At 34.7% G+C, this 20,913-nt stretch overlaps 1 protein-coding gene across 1 annotated transcript in view; it reads right to left on the reverse strand.

Annotated features, from left to right (window-relative positions):
* The window catches only part of LOC129230529 (proto-oncogene tyrosine-protein kinase ROS-like), a 109,425-nt gene that overhangs the window by 12,822 nt on the left and 75,690 nt on the right, over window positions 1-20,913 (reverse strand). Inside the window, exons 30-34 of the mRNA XM_054864933.1 lie at window positions 12,014-12,190; window positions 8,786-9,090; window positions 4,609-4,883; window positions 1,580-1,724; window positions 566-722 (exon numbers count right to left, since the gene is read on the reverse strand). Of these exons, the coding sequence (XP_054720908.1) occupies window positions 566-722; window positions 1,580-1,724; window positions 4,609-4,883; window positions 8,786-9,090; window positions 12,014-12,190 (1,059 nt within the window). The remainder of the gene's footprint in view (window positions 1-565; window positions 723-1,579; window positions 1,725-4,608; window positions 4,884-8,785; window positions 9,091-12,013; window positions 12,191-20,913) is intronic.

Raw genomic sequence — 20,913 nt, forward strand, 5'->3', positions numbered from 1 at the left:
TCGGTTAAAAAAAAAGTTGAATTCATGCTATAAATGAAGAACATTTGAAAATTTTCGACATAGGGAAGTCTTTAGACTAGTTGTACTGAAGTATTTAAATTTGTTTTCATTAAAGAATATTTTTAAAAACAATTAAATATACTATAAGAGTATAATTGGCTGAAAATGCATATACATTATTAGGAAGGAATGGTTATTGGCTTTGGTTACAGCATTTTCTAAGAGCTTCATATTTATAGTGTACAAAACTCATACAAAAATTCTACTGCTAATCTATGTCCAGAAAGTAAAATTTATGTATTGTGCATTCGAAACAAAATGGTCCTTTTCCCCACCTTCTCGAGCCCAGAGTTCAGTTATAAAGGCGAATAATACACAGCTGCGTAACACACGACAAATTATTCTTCATGCTGCATAGATTCAAGAAATTTCAAAACTATATTACAATTGAATGAATTTTAGTAAAACAAAAGAGTTAACACTATTTAGTTAACTAAACATACAGGGGGAAAAAAAAGAAAATCAGTTTGTAAGAAAGATAAAAGTGAACATGCGAAAAGCTTACTTTGATAGCAATTTTGAGTGCTGGCACATCAGCAGAAAAATAAGCTATTCCTTCAAACACTTCACCAAAAGCTCCAGAGCCCAAAAATTTTGTTAAGATTATTTGATCACGTTTTATTTGAGGTAAAGTAATGAGTTCTTCATCAGATGGCATATCACTGCAAAAAGAATAATTATTTGTTTCACTTTAACAATTTTGGCAAGAAAGTATGAATGAGAGTGAGAATATGCAAGAAATTTTGCTAGATTTGCTTCGAAAATTCCGAGAATTAAAGTAAACTATATCAATATATATCTAAGTTTTTATGATATTAAATATTAAATTTGGAATTGGCATTCAAAATGTTTTTTTGAATCTGATAGCATTATTTTGATGCATCAAAATGCCTGAGTTTGATACTTTGTTTTACAACCATTTGATTTGTCACTGTATATCACTCAACGCATTTTCTTCCATCAAGTATTTTTCATAAATCTCAACTGTGAAAGCGTAGCTTGTCACATAATGCCTTGAAATGCAGGTAAACAATTCAGATTTTACTCAGAATTTAAAAAAAGTAGTAAATATTAATAAATGTAATCAATTACTCACATAGGTTTGTTTTCAAATCAGGTATGGGGCTTCAAGATTTTTTAATTTATTTTGATGATGTTTCAATGGGAAGTTTTTGTAAAGGAAGCAAAAAAATCTCAGTTCATAAATTTAAATGTTTTATAACTTTTTAATGAAAGTTCAATTTCTCATTTAAAGGTGATGGGGACCCACTCTGGATTGGTAAAATTTTGATTCTCTACGGTGTATCTTTATTCACTATTGCAGCAAGAAATAAAGAAATATTAAAAGCTTTCATTTTGTGTTTCCATAACAAACCTTAAATTATGAAAATTGATTCATAACTAACATAACTAAGAATTTTAATAATTTTCAAATGGGTAAAACTCCTTTAATTTTTATAAAAAAAAGTAACACTCTGTTGGCTTGTTTGGTTATCAGGTGCCTGATATTGGTACTTACAATAAATTATAAAGGGCGTTAGTCTGGTGCACAAAATTTGCATGCAAAGGTAAATCTTCCAGAGTAGCCAGTTCCAAATCTGGAGCCAGGGGGTTTGTAGGAGTGGCTTCCTGTAATTTCTTGCATTTTTCTTTCTTTAGTCGAACTGGAAGAGCATAGAAATGATGTGAAATAAATGAGAGGCTTTGAACAGCAATAAGAAAAAACCCTTTTTTCCTCACAATAAACATTATGAACTTCAATCACTTGCAAAGAACTGAAGAAAAGTGTCCACTGAAGGGTGAAAATACATTTTACTAGTCAAAATAAGCATTGATTTTTTTTGCAGTTATTCTATAATTTAAAAAAAATCTATTACCTAATTACAGTTAAATTCTATTACTACCAAATGCCAAACATTCACCAATTTTTTCATTTAAGCCGCTACTTGTAATAATTGTTAATAAGTAAAATTGCAAAATATTGTTGTTTGAAAGAAAAATGAAAACTAACAATGGGGAGGCATCTGACAATCCACAATAGCAGATGCAGTTTTATTTGTTAGCAAACTGAGATGTCCACCGATAACAAGTATAAGAGCTTTATTCTCTATACAAAAAGCATCAACATAAGCTTCTTGATATGTGGTTGACTTTTCTGCAACTACCTAAAATGGTCAAACATTTCTATGAACAAATTCACTGCTCAATTGCTAAAACTTTCAGTGAAGAGGTCACAAATTCTCATTTGTCTTTGCTTAAACTTTCATTTTAATGCCCATATTATGCATTAAATTAAAAAAAAAAAAACATTAAAAATTTTAATGTAATTAAACAACAAATCAAATTTACTTGACAGAATTTTTGTATCAGCCATAATTACCTATTAACTATGGTCATATTGAAAGAGTTCAACTGTATTTATGACACTTGAACATATTTCTTAAGCATGTCAAGTTGAGCATAAAATTTTGGAAAATTTTAACTAGAAAAAGAAAACTAATTATGGGAATACTGGTCACATTTATAAAAAGGAAACATGTACATATATAAATTATTTTTACATTTTAAAAAGCAGGATGTTCAAAAAAATCTTTGACACATTTTAAAAATTTATAAAAAAGCAACAAACTGCCGTATGCATATGCAGTTTGTGCCATAATACTTTACAGGTTTAAGCCTTTTTTTATGACATCATTTAAAAAAAAGAGAGGAAAAGTGTAATTTATAAGTATTCACTGTATTGTCATAGCAAGAAAAACAAACGTCATGTGAGGTGTTCAATAATTTTATTAAACAGAGAGGAATAACTTTGCCAGAGTTTAATGTGTGCACCGTATGTTACATGAACCATATCACTTAAGTGCATCCCATGTCTACAAACGGTACATACATTGAACTCTGGTAATAAAAGGTATTGCTTTCTGTTTAATAAAATGAAAACCCTCAGATGATGTTTGTTTTTCCTACAGTTAAGATACAGCCGCCAATTTAAATTATTTATAATTACAGTCGACTCCCGCTACAACGCGATTAGACTTATGCGAAATGGCTATAATGTGAATTTTTCACATGTAACAAATTTTAAAAATAACGCGAATTTTTCGACTACAACACAAAATTTTTTTTGGAAGGAAGTATCAGTTTCGTTATTAGACACTAAATATTGATTTCGTGAATGTTATTACATCCCTTTAAGCATCACTGACAGCCAAAGTTCCCGCAACAAAGTAGTCTAGTGCATCAAATAACCACTCAGCATCTTTCATTTATTTATTTTTTTTTCATTCTAAATATAAAAGTTGATGAAATATAATCTCACCTTCATCTAAAGTTTGTGAAGGTGGGAAGAAACAGAAAGTTTCTGATGAAAAAATTTAAGAAAGGCTAAGATTATCAATATGCTTGAACAACTACAAAACGTCGACGGTAGCACGACAATAAGTATGAGTTAATCTTCCATACGTACAATTAAAAGTCAAAAAAATAAAAGTAAAAGTTCATAACTTAGTTTCAATATTGAAGCTTGGAGAGCAGTTTAACAAAGTAAATATTATGAAAATGGAACTGCTCTTGTAACATAGACTAATAAAGGGATCAGAATGACATGTTGCCACAAATTGAAACGTTATAAAAGAAAAGGCGAAGCAACCGTATTTGAAGATATATTAAATAAGAAGAACGATCTGATCATGGAGCATAAAGCCCTATCTTTCTTTTTAAACTCTTAAACATTGTTGCTGTATCTACTGTACTATTATAGTACATTTTGATTTTACTACATGCTGTGCGGACTGTGTTTTTTTTTATGTCTTTCATTCCAATTGGTCACTCATTTTATGCATCTTAAAGTATTTCATGTTGAATAACAGTTATTTAATTTTTAAATTCAGTAAAAATTTAGTTCTTTATGCAAGAAACTGTAGTGTATGGTTAAGGAACGGTGTCTAAAAGTATTTGGTATGCTTTAAAAAATTTGTATGCATACATTTTTTCACAATGCAAAATTTTGACTTACGTGAGGAGTCTTGGAACGCCTCCCTCCCGTAAGTGGAGACTCAACTGTACACCTTTTTTTTACAATGTAATAAAAAAATTCTTGAACTTGTGATGTATTGGGATACAAACTCCATACTGATAGGATACTTTGTTGTATTTCTGTGACTTTTTTAAATCTGTATCGCAGAGTCAAAAGGACATATATCATGTTATGATAGATTTACAGGAGAGAGAAAAAACTTTTTCTGGTGCATGCAAAGAATGGGACGCACGCTTTTTTGAAACTGAAAAGGATTTTTTTTTAAAGAATGACATTCACATGGCTTGATGCGGAATAGGCTTCTACATACAATGCACTAATAAATGGAAAATCTTCACTCAGTGTATCAAGTTTATTATTAGAAATAGAATAGTTATTTTCATTTAGGTGACTGAATAAACAATTGTTTTACAGTTGGGAGATTGGTTGTCTGAAGATTACATTATAACATCGGAAATATAATATAATATATTAACATTAACAATTAATAATAAATTATTATAATAACTTACTTATGTATAAAGTTGCAAAAATTCCACAAACCAGCACTAAAATAACCACACTTGCCGAGACGGCTACGCCAATAGAATCATCTTGAGCTGGATTGATATATGCTCCCAATTCAGGTACATAAAATGGTTTCTCAGAATAGCTGAAATTGCTCTCACCGTATTCATTGACAGCTCTAACGCGGAATTCATAGTTTATGTTTCCAGATATTTTTTCAACAATATATTGTGTGTTGGTTGTGTTTGAAAGGGACATCCAGGCATCAAGAGATTCTGACCTGAAAAGAAAAGCAGTTTAGAAACATATACCATTCTAAAAAAAATTCACTACTGTGTTCCAAAGTTGAATCTGTATTATATTTTAAGAAACAGAAAAACTAATCAATATATTTTCATAGTTGCCAACACTGAAAGATAAAAATTAGGGGGATTAATGAGTAAAATTAGGAAATCTTTGTATGAATAAATTAAGCAATAAAACATTAAATATAAGTATGGAATTGTAAAATGAAGCCTGAATAGGACCTGAAATTCGAAAATCAAAATTACTAATTTTACTTTTGAAGTTCGGAAAAAAACCCCTAGAACTTTTAGGTCTGAAAAAAAAAAAGGTTCCAAAGGGGCTTAAGGTTTTTTTTCTCATATAATTGATAACCAACGTTTCATTTTGTACAGCAGGTAAAACTTTAGGAACATAAAAAAAAGGCAATGTTTTACCATATTATTTGGGAAATAAAAGTTTTAAAGAGAAAGAAAATAAAATAAACATGTTTCCAAAACGATTGGACCAAAAATTCAGAAGTAGTATCCCAAATGAATATGGAGAGTTGGTAGCTATGAATTTCTTATGCTGAATGAGTCAGGGCATGCACAGAAATTTTTGGCCCTCCAAATTGTTTACCCCCTATGTCCCTACATATATTTCACCCCTCATTTTAAAAATCTCGGGCCCCCTTCAGACTGAGGCCAACAGGTGTCCCTTCTCTCCCCCTCCAGTGTATGCCCCTGGAAAGTTTCATTGGTTTTGAATAAACTTCCTGAACTTTTCTTAATTTCAATTTTAAGTATCGTAATCTTACACTTATATTATAAAACAAAACAAAACAAAACAAAAAAAAAAAAAAAAAAAAAATCTACAAGTGAGAGAAATTTTAAAGAAATTCAACTTTCTTTCGGATCAAATTCAGTTTAAAGGTAAATAAATAGCAGACAAAAATGTAGCTATAAAAGGAGCTCATTTTTTATGAATTAGTTTGTGATTCAAAAATGGTGCTCACAGAAAATAATAAAATGTACTTAACTTTTATAATTTAAAAAAGTAATTCAAAGGTGAGTATTGCTTAGTTTTTGTCTGTTATCTCAAATAACCTTCCCATCTCATTCAAACTTTGAGGTTGTAAAGGTAGAACATCAATATTAAATCAGCATTTTTCATAAGATTCTTTAAAGCAAGTAAAAAACTAGTACGTTGTGGCCGTCAAAAAATTTTCTTCTAAACCTTTTTTATGAATTCTGATCCTTCCCTATGCTTGACAAGAAAGCAATATTCCCAGCAAAAAAAAAAAAAAAATATGCACAACCGTCCCAATTTCCGAATTATCGCTAAAGCAAAGCAAAGTGCGAAACTTGAAAGTTATTTTAAAAGCCTTGCTTGATTTAATTAGATATTTTATTTGTTAACAAACATAAGATGGCAACAGTTAAAAATTTTAAATCATTGAGATAATATTTCCGATTATTTCCCAACAATTAAAATCACGTTAAAAACGAAGCTGACGGTCTATATTAGGATTTATATTTCATGTTGTTGCATTAATAAAACTATTTTTATTCGCACAAAAAAAAAAAAAAAAATCAGCCCCTTCTTGGAGCAATTGGCGCCAAATTTAAACCAGCGCCTGTTTTCTAATAGGTTCACATTTATTCCAAATAGCACTGGCAATGAAAAAGAAAGAATGTTCGATTGCACCACATTCTTTTCAGCTATTGACACCAAAATAAAATCAGCTGTTGTACCCTCTAAGGCAGCATTTCTTAATTTTTTTACTGAGTAGAACCCTTTTAAATAACCAATTTTTTTGCGGTACCTTTGTTTTTGCCGTTAGTAGTATAGTTTGAAGCAACAGTCTTAAAATGTTTCATTTACGGTCAAAGTGAAAATAATTTTAAATAAAATTTTTCAGTGCCAAAACATAATTTCTAAAATTAACAAAAAATAAAATCTCAAAACATTTTTGAAAACAAAATTTTGTAGACACAAATAATATTTTAAAGTTTAAAATTTAAGTTTCAGTTTTGAAAATTAATTATTCTGATAGATTTTTAAGTTTTCTAAAAAGAAAGGAAAATAAAGAATGAGAGTTTTGTGGAACCCTTAATTGATCTCCGTGGAACCCCTGGCTTCTGCGGGACACAATTTAAGAAACACTGCCCTAAGGGCTACTTGTCGATAAATTTTTGCTTGATTCCATTTGTTATTTCTTGTGTTATAGCAGTCACAAGTGATGACAAAAAACATTCTCTAGTTCAGCCCCCGTTAGAGCTATTAACACCAAAATTGAATCAGCACCTGCACATGTTAGGGGACACATATGGATCAAATTTTGTTTCATTCTGCCAGTTAACTTCCTGGGGAATAACAGACACGCATAACTCAAGAAACGTTCCATTGCTTTACCCCCCCTTGGAGGAATTTGCCAAAAACCAATGGGCACAAGTTCACATAGGGACACATATGTGTGCCAAATTTCGTTCGATTTCATATGGTAGTTTTAGCTGTTGAGCAGCCACAAAAAAATGTTCACACACATACAGACACACACGCACACAGACAGACAGACATTTTCCAAAAACGGTCGATATGGACAGTACACCTTAAAACTTTTGAATCCGTCAAAATTCAAAAATTTGCACGAATCCAATACTTTCTTCTATATATTAGATATAGAAGGAAGTAAAAAAAGGGAAAAACAGAATAAGTATTTTACCAAAGTAGAACTAAGGGATACATCTAACTCAGTGATAAACAAACAAAAGTCAAATTCAATTAACTTTTATATACCTTTGGTCAAACAGTACCTTTTAATTATAAAAATGCCACTTGGTTTGGCGATTTGTTTCCTTTCTACCTTGGCGGATGTTGAAAAATTTTGTTTGCATCGTTGCCATGTTTGTTTCTCTTCATCTAATTTTACTTTAACTTTTGATGCTCATTTACGACTCAACATATTTATTTGGCTAGTTATTTTACATACTAATAGTATGTATAAAGTTGGTTTGGCTTAAATAGAATTTTTCATGTTATTTAACAGCTTTTTTTTTTTTTTGCATATTATTTTGCTTTTAATGACTTATTTAATCATTTAGAGGATTATTTTATGTTGGAAGAACTTTTACTCTCGTTTTTAGGTTTCTTTTTTGTTTATCAGTTTATTTAAAGAAGAAAAATGTATGTGTTTGCCAAATAAGTAGTTTCTTTAACTTTCTTTGACTAAATATGGTGACAATCTGACAATAGGTAAAAGGAAAAATAATCACTAAGATTAAAAACACAAATGGGAAACATATAATGGAAAAGTACCAGTAAAAAAATGAAAAACAATATATAACTAATGTGTAACAGAAACTCATAAAATGGATGACAGATAAATTAGAAATTGTTGCATCTTTACTAATAATAAAGCTGAAAGTCTCTGTCTGTCAGGATCTCTGTCTGTCTGTCAGGATCTCTGTGATGCGCATAGCGCCTAGACCGTTCGGCTAATTTTCATGAAATTTGGTACACAATTAGTTTGTAGCATGGAGGTGTGCACCTTGAAGCGATTTTTCGAAAAATTCAATTTGGTTCTTTTTCTATTCCAATTTTAAGAACAGAAAATATCATAAGTTGGACGAGTAAATTACGAAATTATCATAACCTGGAACCATAACATGGGTACAAGCCAATTGGTGAGATACGAAATTATCATAACGTGGAACTGTAACATGGGTACAAGCCAATTGGCAAGAAAATTCACCATACATTATTTGTAAATATATAAGTAAACCAAAAGACCTTTTAGTTTTTCTATTACGGGCACAGCCATGTGGGTACCACTAGTATGAAATAAAAAAAAGGTGCTAAATAACCATAATTCACAGACCTTGTTTGATGGCTTGATAATATGAGAAGTGCACTTACTTTATCTGGAGTTCATAGAACAGCTGCTCATATCCATAGTTGAAGGCAGGTTCCCATACTACCTCATAAAGGTCACTCTTCATGTGGTGCAGCTCAGGTTCACCCGGTACACTTGGCACATCTCCAGACGTGGTGTATTCAAACGCTGAATTCTTGGGGTATATAAGTTCAGCTCTTCGATAAGTCAAGATAAGTCTGAACAAATACTTAGTTTTGGGAGTGAGGCTTTCCACAAGGAAAATGTACTTTATCGACGAATCAGTTTTTTCTCCTTTTGATGATGAATGCCATTTGGATTCCCCATGCTATAAAAGAAATATTTGAGAAACATCAGATTTTTTTCACAAAATGTGTATTATATTGTGAAAGCATTTATGAAACATACACTGATGATTAGCAACATATATATATTAAAGCAATAATACAAAAATAAATGGTAATGTTGGATATTATGAAGTCATATTAAACAAAAACCATAATACAGCAGTTTCTGAGATATAATTTCAAAAAGTAATAGTTTCACTATTGTTAGCAAGCTAACAAAGAAATATTTTGCAGGTTTATTATTGGAAAGCACAATCAAAAGATTGTTTTTTAATCCTAAGTTTAGTTTGAATTTAGATATAGTGCTTCATGCATTTACTAAGAGGACTGGGCATTAATTATTGATGCAAAGCAAAATATTGATTTGAAACAGGGCCATAACCAGACTTTGGTTTTGGGGAAGATTTTACGACTACATTTCTAAGGAAATCTATATGATTAATAAAATTAGATTTCTTTCACACATGGGTCATTCTACAAAAAGTAACTTTTAAGTCACACGCACTTTACAGTAAAAATTTTAAGGAACGATTCATTTAACAATGTTTTTTAATTTTACCAAAAATATATCTTTTTAAACCAGTCAACAATTTTTTAATAATAGTTTTTATCTTAGTATATTTTTGGTTCACAACATGTGAATTCTCACCTCCATGGCATGTCACACACCTGGTGTGACTTTATGTTGCTTAATAACTTGTTTAATTAAAAGTATATACTTATTTATTTATTATTCCTTTCACAAGTGTCTCAAATACGAAATGCTTGAGTGTATTCAAATTTTTTTTATTGTGATTTAATTTGTTTTAGTAGGATAATTAGGTCTGTCACACAAAAAATTCTCACATCCATTACCCAAATATTAAATGCAATTTTTCAGTAACAGATGGCAGTAACGACATCAAATTTTATCTACCATGATACAAGGAAGCCCCTTTGTTTATTTTCAGCCATAGTTGAAGTTGTGAGATTTTTGTTGAAAACAAGCAGATAGAGAAATTTTGCTTTAAAATCTTAGTGTGGTTATATTTACTTCTCACCTCCGTGAACTTGAATTTCAGGGATGTAAATTAATGTAAAAAATGAAGTGAAGATGTTTTCATATGCTTAACATGTGCAGATTGTAGCAACGAAGAAAAATAATTTTCCATGAAAAATTTATCTATTAGGCCTATATTAATGGGAAGATCCTCACCTCTGTGACAGACCTTATTAATGTCATTATTTCTGAGGTAAAAATAATTGATGGAGGAGAAATACATCAATAATAGGTATTCTACAAAATTATAAATTGCCAGTATATCCTCAAATTTACTAAATACTATTTTTTTAACATACATTTGAAACTACTAATTAAGCCATACTTTAATTAAAAGAGCTTAATATTATATTCCCACTAATCATTAAAACAGCTGATTATTTGCACAACTAACAGAATTACTACTTTTATATTAAATTGACCTCAATTTTTGAATATTAAAAGTTTTTTTCTTTTTTTTTATTTCCGTGAACAAGGCATTTTTTATTTTTTTTTTATTTATGAGTAAAATAATTGGAACTTAGCTGGGCCATTTTTTATGGTTACTTCTAATAGGTAACACTTTCATGTAAGAATAAAAAAAAAAAAAAGTTTCGAAATTGAAAAATATTTGAGTTCAAAAGTAACATTTTCTGAAGAATGACCCACATTCTAATGGTTGTTGTTACAATATATTATTTAATTGAGGGGAGACTACTTTAGGAGCACACCTTTTATATCTTGAGCAAATGCAAAAGGTAACATGACCATTGAATAATAATAGTAAAAAAATCTCATGAGCACACTGCCACATCTACACCCCTATTAAATATTCGATATCTTTTTAATAAATAAGTAAATGCATGTACTAGTATACACGCATTTGAAGTATAATGCTTCTCAAATTCATATTTTTTAACACTTACAAAGTATGCTAAATATAGAGTTTGCCACTTTTGAATTTAAAGAATTTTGATGTTATTGTTAGCTCAGATATTCAAAATCTGAACAAAAACACAATTTTTTTTTTTTTTTGCAAGAAATGCTTTTTGCAATAACTACAATAAAAATGTATACTGGAGATAACGCACACAGTTTGTACAATCTGTCAATAATAATGGTTTCATTTTTCAAATGAAAAATAGATAAATAAATAATAACAGCCAAAAATGGTATGATTAAAAAGCATACTTTGATATAGTTATGAAAACTTTTGGAGACAGTTTGAATAAAAGCTCACTCCTTAAACACGCCCATGAATTAAAAGTAACATTGCCAACCTGATCTATATAGTTAATCTTTAGCTGGAATTTCAATCTCAATGACTTCACTACTGCAAATCCCATTTAACATAAACAATCCTAGTAAAAACTAGTATGTTGTGGCCATCACGAAATTTTCTTCTATATATTTCTTATGATTTCTGACCTCTCCCCATGCTTGAGGAGAAAGCAATATTCCCAGAAAAATTAAATTACATACACAAAAAACTTGATGGCCATCTCAATTTCCGAATTATTGCAAAAGCAAAGCAAAGAGCAAACATTGAAAGTTATTTTGAAAGCCTAGCTTGAATTAATTAAATTTTATTTGTTAACAAACAAAAGATGGCAACAATTTAAAATTTTAAATCATAGAGATAATATTTCCGACCATTTCCATACAACTAAAATCACGAGAAATGCGTAGATGCCAGTTTATTACGATTAGCTTTGGGGGCCCTGGATATTAGGGTGGTAACTTACCGAAAGAAAGATACTTGTTTCTAAAAATTAATACATGCCTTTGCTGCTTAAGAGATCACACATCATACATTAAAAACAATTATATACAGAAATACACTTCAAATATCCAAACTTTTTGTAGGAATTTTGAGAAAAAATTACTTTTTTATATTCCAAAACATGATACAAAGTGCTCGAGTCTGATGGTGATACCCAAGAAAGCAAGAGCGATGTTGAAGTAGCATTATACAGGATTAAATCTTGGGGCAATTCATATGTCTTGACTTGAATCTCATCGCTATCACTGTACATATCACATTTTGAAGAGTAGGCCCGAACCTAAAAAATAAATTTTGAGTTTAGGAAATAAATTCAAATATTGGTGTTCGTGCGTACAAAAAAAAACAAAAAAACAATCATTTTTGTTTCTTTTTAAGGGGGATGCACTAAAGCCTTTACTTTTTGCAGACCTAGTCCGATGCTATGATATTGCATCAATTTTTTCATGTGACACCACTATTAGCGAATACCATTACCACAAGAACTTTGAAGCCCAGTTTCCTCTTCAGATGGAGGAACCTGGGTTCTCTTTGATGCAAAACTGTACTAGGAATTTAATTTTGACAAGAGTACTCAAAGCCAAATGAATATTCAAGGGATCTTTTACATGACACATAATTATAAAATGTGAAAGTTGTCAATTTTTGGCAAAAAAATCTGTAACGGATTCGGTGCGACTTCCACTTTCTTGAAATGAAAACACAGTTCTTGATAAAAACACAGGAAATTTATTTACACTATGTACAGGAAAGATCTTCAACAACTGCTAAATTATTCATCAGCAATTAAGCAATTATCACACAACACCGTAAACTCAACGTTTACACACGTATTTACTTCCAAATACGAAAACAACACAGCGAAATGCCTCGCTATAAACAGAGCAAAATGCTCTCAGTTCGAAATATCAATCGAAACTCAACTGTTTATTAGGGTGGCCCATATTTTATAGTCAAAATTTCAAAACTAGTTTACATATCTGGGCACCCGCTATTTTTTTTACTAGTAATAAAACAAGTATTTTGGCAAAGTTTGAAGATAATATTCCAATTGGAAGACAGTGCTCAAAGACATTTAATATTAAATATAAAATTGAAAAATAGGAAATTTTGAGGATTGTTTTAAATTAAGTACAAATAGCTGAGTAGTAGTAAATTAGTTTATTTTATTGTATAATATTAATTAATAAAACAAAAATCTTATAGGAAAGTACTGGTTGGGGTAAATAAACATGGTTTAATGCTTTGAAGTTGATGGCTTCAAACTTTCAACAGCTACTTGTTTTGTCGTTTTGGACGGAACCAACTTTCTGTTAGCCTCAACAACTTGCAGGACCAACTGTTTCTCTTCTTCATCATTTGTCAAAAGCTTATTAAACTCTTCAAAAAGTTTCACACCACGCTCAGCTATATCATTAACAACTTTCATATTTTTTGTGATTTGTTTACCACTAATGTAATGTTCATTGCTGTTCCATTCATTTGGATGTGTGGTCAAAAAATGTGAATTTATTTTCAATTTATCAAACACCTGCAATGATCTTTTATTGGCAAAATCAGCCAAAACGGCCTGGTCAGTTAAAAGTGACAAATCTCCTCTTACCTTCCGGTCAGTAGGTTCACAATCCATCTTCTTGACAATTTCTACCTTTTCCTCATTTGAAACTTTCTCTGAGAATAAACTTAAGCCAACTAACTCATCCGAGAGGTACCAAAGATGATTTTTTATGGCATTTTTAACCACTTCACTAATTTGAGAATCAATAATTCCATAATTGGTCATGTCTTTCCACAGACAAAGATCTGCCCAAGCAGCATTTGTAGCCATAGGGGCTTCAAACCAATATTTTACATATACAAGAGCTCCAAAGTTCACAAAGCGTTCTAACTGCAATTTTTCCTTTTGTGTGGTTTTGAAACTGTCTTCCTCACGAAACAAGTGAATTTTAATGGCGTATAACAATTTCGCCATCCAACGAGCGTGGTGTACTGCACCTGGAGCTCTCCAATGAATTTTATATGGAGTATGGCCCAGAGCTAAAAGAGTCATCTCTATTAACTCCATGTAATCATCTCTGGGCTGCTTATTCCTTCCTAAGACAACTAATAAAGCATTTACTGCAGTGAGCTTTAAATTTTCACTGCCAGGAGCTTTTTCTAATGGTTGATGGTTTTCTTTGTGTATGAAGGGCCATGCTACCTTAAATCTTTTGAATAAAGGAATGTCAGGACCACTAGATGGTCCGAAACAGAGAGTAAATACCTTACTGAGAACAATCTCCAAAATGTGGTGCCTGCATGGTAGCCATAATAATTCTTCTCCAATTTTATGTTCCAGCATAACACAAGCTCCATTTTTAAACCCTGTATTAACGGATGTAGTGTCACAACACATGCCGACTATTTTGTTCTCCAAACCCCATTCACTTAGTACATTATAAACTGCATTCGCTGCATTTGCACCAGTACCCCTTACAAGTTTTGGCACTCCAAGCAATTTCTCCTTACCATCTGCACCTGCAGATACTAATACGGGCAATCAATCTACTTTATCAGTGCCCAAAATATCAGGAAGAATCTTCCCGTCCCAATGAACAATAACTGGATCGTCAAAAGAAACACATTGCTTTATTTCTTCAAACACAGCTTTTCTTCCTTCTTTCCTTTTGCGTTGAATAGTACTTCGTGATAATGGCAAGGAACTAGGGTCATGCCCCAATGCCGATGCAATAGGGACCATTAGTCTAAAGGCTTCCCTATCAGAAACCTTATTGCGATCTAATGCGCTTGTGACATGTTTAGAAAATAAAGATTTCTTAGCAATTGGTTCATTCTGTGAGTCTTTTTGGGATTCCCTTCTTTTAAAAGAAGATGGTGGCTTATACATATACTTATACATCTCTTCTGATTTATCTATGGCTGAATCAGATTGTTCTCTTGATTCATCATCTGAATTTGAAATAGTCACAGTTGGAGATATCAGGGAAGAGGACCCTGGCTCATTCCCTTTTTCAAGTCTCTTTTGTTCTTTCATTTTTCTTTGAAATTTCCTTTCTTGTTTTATGTTGTATTTCTTGTCTTCTGATGAAATAATCATATTTCTTTCCGTCCTCTGATCAATTAAAAATTTTCTGTCTTCATCTACTTTGCATATAGTAATTGCATCATTGTGAGCAATGTCAAATAACATATCTAGCTGCTCTTGAAATAGTGTTTCACGTTTCTTTTGGGTATCAGAGATTCTTCCTTTATTTTTTTTTAGCAGAAACCATTCAGAGTGTAATTTTTCAAGCTTATCAATACAATGTTTTACAAGTCTAATCGGGATAGCTGTTTTTTGCCACACTAAAATTAATTCTTCTACAGTGCTGTGACTGGCATTTCGAACCGATTTTTTCCTTTGGAGAAAAAAATGGAATCTAAGAAGGACTTGCTTTATAGTTGGTAACTGATTAAATTGAGATATTGGTTCTAGATCTTTGATACCTATCAAGAATATAGTGTCCGCTTGACGTGTTGATGATAAAGCCATATTTTCACAAAAAAGTCCTAAACAATGTCTTGTATAAAAACAGTCCTCACACACAACTATTGATAGTTATATATTTTTAAGACATTTTTCTTAGTATTTCTTTCACAAAAACAGCATCTGAAAGAAAACAAGTGTACAGAAATCAATATTTAAGAAATAAGGAAATAACAAATTTTTTAAAACTTTGACGATGTTGAGCACTGCCTTCTACTCAACCTAGGACATTAAATTTTTGGCACTTTACTACTATCAATGAAGGTAAAAAAAATAGTGGGTGCCCTGGGGTATAGGGTAAATTTGAAATTTTTGGGCCACCCTACTGTTTATCCATCGCTAACGGCTTAAATACACCGAAAAGAAATTTCTCAAATATTCCACACGCTTCTGTAAAGCAGTAGACCGTTATCAAATTTTATCAATGAACAAAAAGGAAATAGGGGGTGGTATACTTTAGCCATATGAAAAGGGGTTGTATATTCATTACGGGAAACTATTCACAGATTACGTCACTACAATAATTACTATTTACAGGACTTGTAACATTGCCCCCTTCCCAAGGACTGCACGTCCCGGGCAGTACAATCCCCAGAAAGGGTGCCAAACTTCTATCACAAGTTTACAAATATACACATTAATTAATAACTAACAGATACAGAAAACACAATAATAACAAGAAATATTACTAAACATTAAAAGCAAAAATTATCTACAACTTTTATGTTATCAACCATGGTTGTTTACGTAATACTCATGAACTATGGCCATAGTATGGGGCTAACCGATCATAATGTACAACCCTAGGTTTTGCATTAGGTGATTTTTGGATCCTCACTACGACGTCATTTAGTCGGTTAAGGACTTTGTAGGGTCCATCCCAATGCGACTGCAATTTGGGTGACAGACCTTTCCGTCGGATGGGATTCCATAACCAAACCTTGTCGCCTTCGTTGAATTCATGTCCAGTAGACCTTGTGTCGTATCGGGTCTTCATCTTCTCCGCCGCGATGTTGATTCGCTCTCGTGCGAAGTTATGAACGTCTTCCAACCGGGCCTGGAGATCCTGGATGTACTCAGGCGATGCAGGCGCATCCGGAGGACGACCGAAGACGAGATCACAAGGTAGCCGAAGCTCTCGTCCGAAGAGCATCTGAGATGGGGCATATCCGGTAGTCTCGTGGACAGCACTGCGGTAGGCCAGCAGGAACAAAGGCAGCTTCTTGTCCCAATCCTGTTGATTTCTGGAGACCATAAGTGAGAGATTATTCAGGATTGTGCGGTTAAATCTCTCCACCATGCCGTCCGATTGTGGGTGTAGTGGTGTTGTCCTAGTTTTCTCAATTCCGAGAATTTGACATAGGCCCTTAAAAACAGCAGAGATGAAATTCCTCCCTTGGTCGGAATGAATCTGCAAAGGTGTTCCGTATCTCGAGATCCAATGTTGGACTAGAGTCTCTGCTACGGTGGTAGCTTCTTGATCTGGAATGGGATACGCTTCGGGCCATTTCGTGAAATAGTTGATGGAAACAAGAACGTATTTGTTCCCATCAGCAGTTCTTGGTAGAGGACCCAGGATGTCGATCCCAATTCGTTCGAAAGGAGCTCCAACGTTGTACAGATGTAGCTTCCCTCTGCTTCTCTTCTTCGGTCCTTTACGAGCAGCACAGGCGACACAAGAATGGCACCACTTCTCCACGTCATCCTTCGCCTTGCTCCAGAAGAAGCGCTCCCGAACTTTATTAAGGGTTTTCAAGACACCAAAATGTCCTCCAGTCGCACTACTATGTATTTCTTTCAGAACATCTGAAATCCTTGATCGGGGAAGTAGTAACTGCCACCTAGACGTTTTGCCGTCATCAGATTCCCATTTTCGGTACAGTACGCCGTTCCGTAAATGGAGTGAATTCCATAAAGCCCAGTATCTTTTTGTTGCAGGACTGAAGATGGAAACGTCCTGCCAGCTAGGTCGCCGACTGTCACTTTCCATGAACTCCAAAATTGGTTTTATGTCGGGGTCTTCAAGTTGATCTTTTCGAACTTGGTCGTCACTCCATGGATCAGGTTCTGATGATATTGGAGTCACTGTCACCTGAAAGGCGGTAGGGCTAGTCGTTCCATACTGTTTCTCGATTCGGGAACAATAGTGGCAGTTCTCAGGACAGGGTCTCCTTGATAAAGCGTCAGCATTACCGTGAGATAACCCTTTTCGATGCTTGATCTCCATGTCATATTCCTGGAGCCGCTGTATCCAACTGGCTATCCGACCTTCCGGATTTTTGAAGTTCAAAAGCCAAGTTAATGAGGCATGATCTGTCCGAAGCAGAAATTTTCGGCCGTAGAGGTAATGATGGAAGTGTTCTACAGCTTTCACTATGGCCAGTAACTCCTTTCTGGTGACGCAGTAATTTCGCTCCGACTTTGATAAGCATTTGCTCCAATAAGCGATGACATGTTCATTTCCGTCAATTTCTTGGGATAAAACAGCTCCGATGCCCTCGTTGCTCGCATCAGTGTCCAGGATGAAGGATTTTTCAGGCTGAGGATAGGCGAGGATAGGCGTTGATGTTAAAGCCTCCTTCAGTCGTAGAAATGCATCTTCGCATTCTTTGGACCATTCAAACTTTTGCTTGCTCTCCGTCAGCTTATGCAAAGGTCGTGCAATGTTGGAAAAACCCTTCACAAACTTCCTGTAGTACGTGCAGAGCCCCAGGAAACTTTGCAGCTGATGGATGTTTTCGGGACGACTCCAACTCCTGACCGCAGATACCTTTTCTGGATCGGTTTGTACACCTTCAGAAGAGATGATGTGACCAAGGTAGTTCACTTCCCGGCGGAACAAATTACATTTGGATGGGCTTAACTTCAAATTGGCTTCCTTAAGCTTTTGCAGCACCTTCCTAAGATTTTCCAGATGTTCTTCGAAACTGCGTCCCACAATGATGATATCGTCTAAGTAGACCAGACAGGATTCGTAGGAAAGTCCTCTTAACACTGTCTCCATAAGACGCTCGAACGTAGCTGGTGCATTGCAGAGGCCGAAGGGCATCACTTTAAACTGCCATAAGCCTTGTCCAGTTGTAAACGCTGTCTTCTCTCGGTCATCAGGGTGTATCTCAACCTGCCAGTAGCCGCTCTTCAAGTCCAGGGTCGAAAACCACTTGTGTCCGGAAAGAGTGTCTAAGGTGTCGTCTATCCGTGGGAGAGGGTAACTGTCTTTCTTGGTGATTTCATTCAGTCGTCGGTAATCGACACAAAATCTGGTGGAGCCATCTTTCTTTCGGACCAAGACGATGGGAGAGGCCCAAGGACTGGATGAAGGTTCGATTACATCATTCTCCTTCATCTCTTTCAGGAGCGTCTCAACCTCTTCCTTCTTGGCGAACGGTAGTCGTCTTGGATGCTGTTTAATAGGGAGGTGTTCTCTAGTGTAAATCCTATGCTGCGTTAAATTCGTACGGCCAACATCCTCCGATGTAGATGAAAACAGATGCTTGAAGTCGTCCACCAATTGTTCCGCAGCAGTTCTTTGATCTTTCGATAATGGCGCACTCCCAATTAACTTCGACGTCAAGGACTCAGAAGACACAGTCTCAGGGGAATTGATTCTTCTAATGATGCAGTTTACTGGAGTACAAGTTGCCAACACTTCACCTTTTCGGATATTCCTTGGCCTTTCACTCACGTTGGCGACTCTCACAGGAATTACATCCTTAGAAAGGTCCACAAGCGTAGATGCTACCAGTACTCCTTTTAGGCTATTGCTTAGGTTAGGGTATTCAATGAGTCCAAATCGAAAACTATTGCTTTCTTCAAGGGAGCCAGGTATTAATGATTCTGACCTTGAGGGAATCGATAAATCTGTTTGAGCTATTATTTGATGAGCGGATTTTACATCACTCTCTGCAGGGAAAACGGCTATGTCTTCTCTCATCGAGTGCAGCTCATTAGTCTTGAAGTCGAGAGTGAAGTCATATTTCTTCAAAAAGTCCAATCCGAGAATGAAGGGGTCAGTGATATTAGCGACGAATGCCGTATGATGGTAGGTGGCATTCCCAAACACTATTTCCAAGTCCACTTTACCGTCAATCTCAATTTTGTCACCTGTCACAGTCTGGAGACTTACGCGTGGCGATGTCCACAGCAGTTTCAATCCAAATTCACGAGCCACATCTGTCCTAATGATTGTCACATTGGCTCCAGTGTCAACAATCAGTCTGCAGGGGTTCCCATTTACATGTGCGTAAATGAAAAGTCCATCACTGCCACTACTAGAAGAGGAAATCTGCAGAGCTTTAGTGGTGGTGATTTCCTTCCCTCGCGTAGCTTGGCGAGCCGGACAACTCCTTCGCAGGTGTCCTTCACTACCGCATTTCCAGCACTTATGCTCTTGTTTCTTTTGGGCTGTTATGCTGCTCAAATGTCTTGTCAAGTCACCGAGTTGTCTCTCAAGTTCAGCGAGGTGGGACGACCTGGAATCAGACTCATCAGCTTCCTGAGTCCGGATTAGATGGCGATCCACACGGGTTGCTTCTTGGGCGGCCTCGTATCTCATCGCATACACAACGGCAGAATTCAGGTCTTTGACATCCGCCATCCGTAGAGCTTTCTGGATTTCCGGATCTCGAACCCCGTCGATGTAGTAGTTGAGTGCCAGGTTGTCTCGAACATCCGCAGGGCAGTCGTAAAAAGCAAGATGAGACAGTCTCTCGATGTCCGCCGCAAGCTCTTGCAGGGTTTCCCCAGTTTTCTGGAAACGGGACTTCAACTGGAGTCGGCTGAAATCTTTCTGGCACTTCTCACCGAAGCGAAGCTCCAACGCAGCTGTGAGGGCGGCGAAATCCAGGCGCTGGCTGTCCGGAAGGGTCTGGAGAATGTCCGCTGCGTCACCTCTCAGGGATGCTGCAAGATGACAGGCCTTGGTAGCAGAGTCCCATCCGTTCGCTTCCGCCACTATCATGAATTGAGTTTTGTAAACCTGCCACGAAGTTTTCCCATCAAATGTGGCAAGTTTAATGGACGGTCGAGCAACCGATGTGGGAGCGCCAAACTGTACAGAACTGCTTTCCGCGGTCGCCAATCTCCTTTCCATGTTTTTAATTTTCTCATCCACATGATTTTCAACTGTTGCGATACGGTTTTCTACTGTTTCAAGTTTTTCATCAAAAGCATCAACTCGATGCTCTATCTCATTAAATTTATTTTCCATCACAGTCTTTACCGAAGTAAGGTCGTTTTTAATTTCCTCTTGGTTAGAAGCTAAATCATTTTTCAGTACCATTAAATCACTTTTCAATTGTTCTTGATTAGCCGCCATATCATTTTTTAATTGTTCTTGATTAGCCGCCATATTTTCAGTCAAGTCGCTTTTCACAGCATTAATTGCTTCCAGAAGTTGTTTTAATTGGTCATCCATTGCGCGAGTAATCACCATAAAAACAAAGTCTATAAATTCAAACAGTCTTTATGAAAAAATG

The sequence above is a fragment of the Uloborus diversus genome, chromosome 9, assembly GCF_026930045.1.
Source record: "Uloborus diversus isolate 005 chromosome 9, Udiv.v.3.1, whole genome shotgun sequence".
Classification (NCBI taxonomy): domain Eukaryota; kingdom Metazoa; phylum Arthropoda; class Arachnida; order Araneae; family Uloboridae; genus Uloborus; species Uloborus diversus.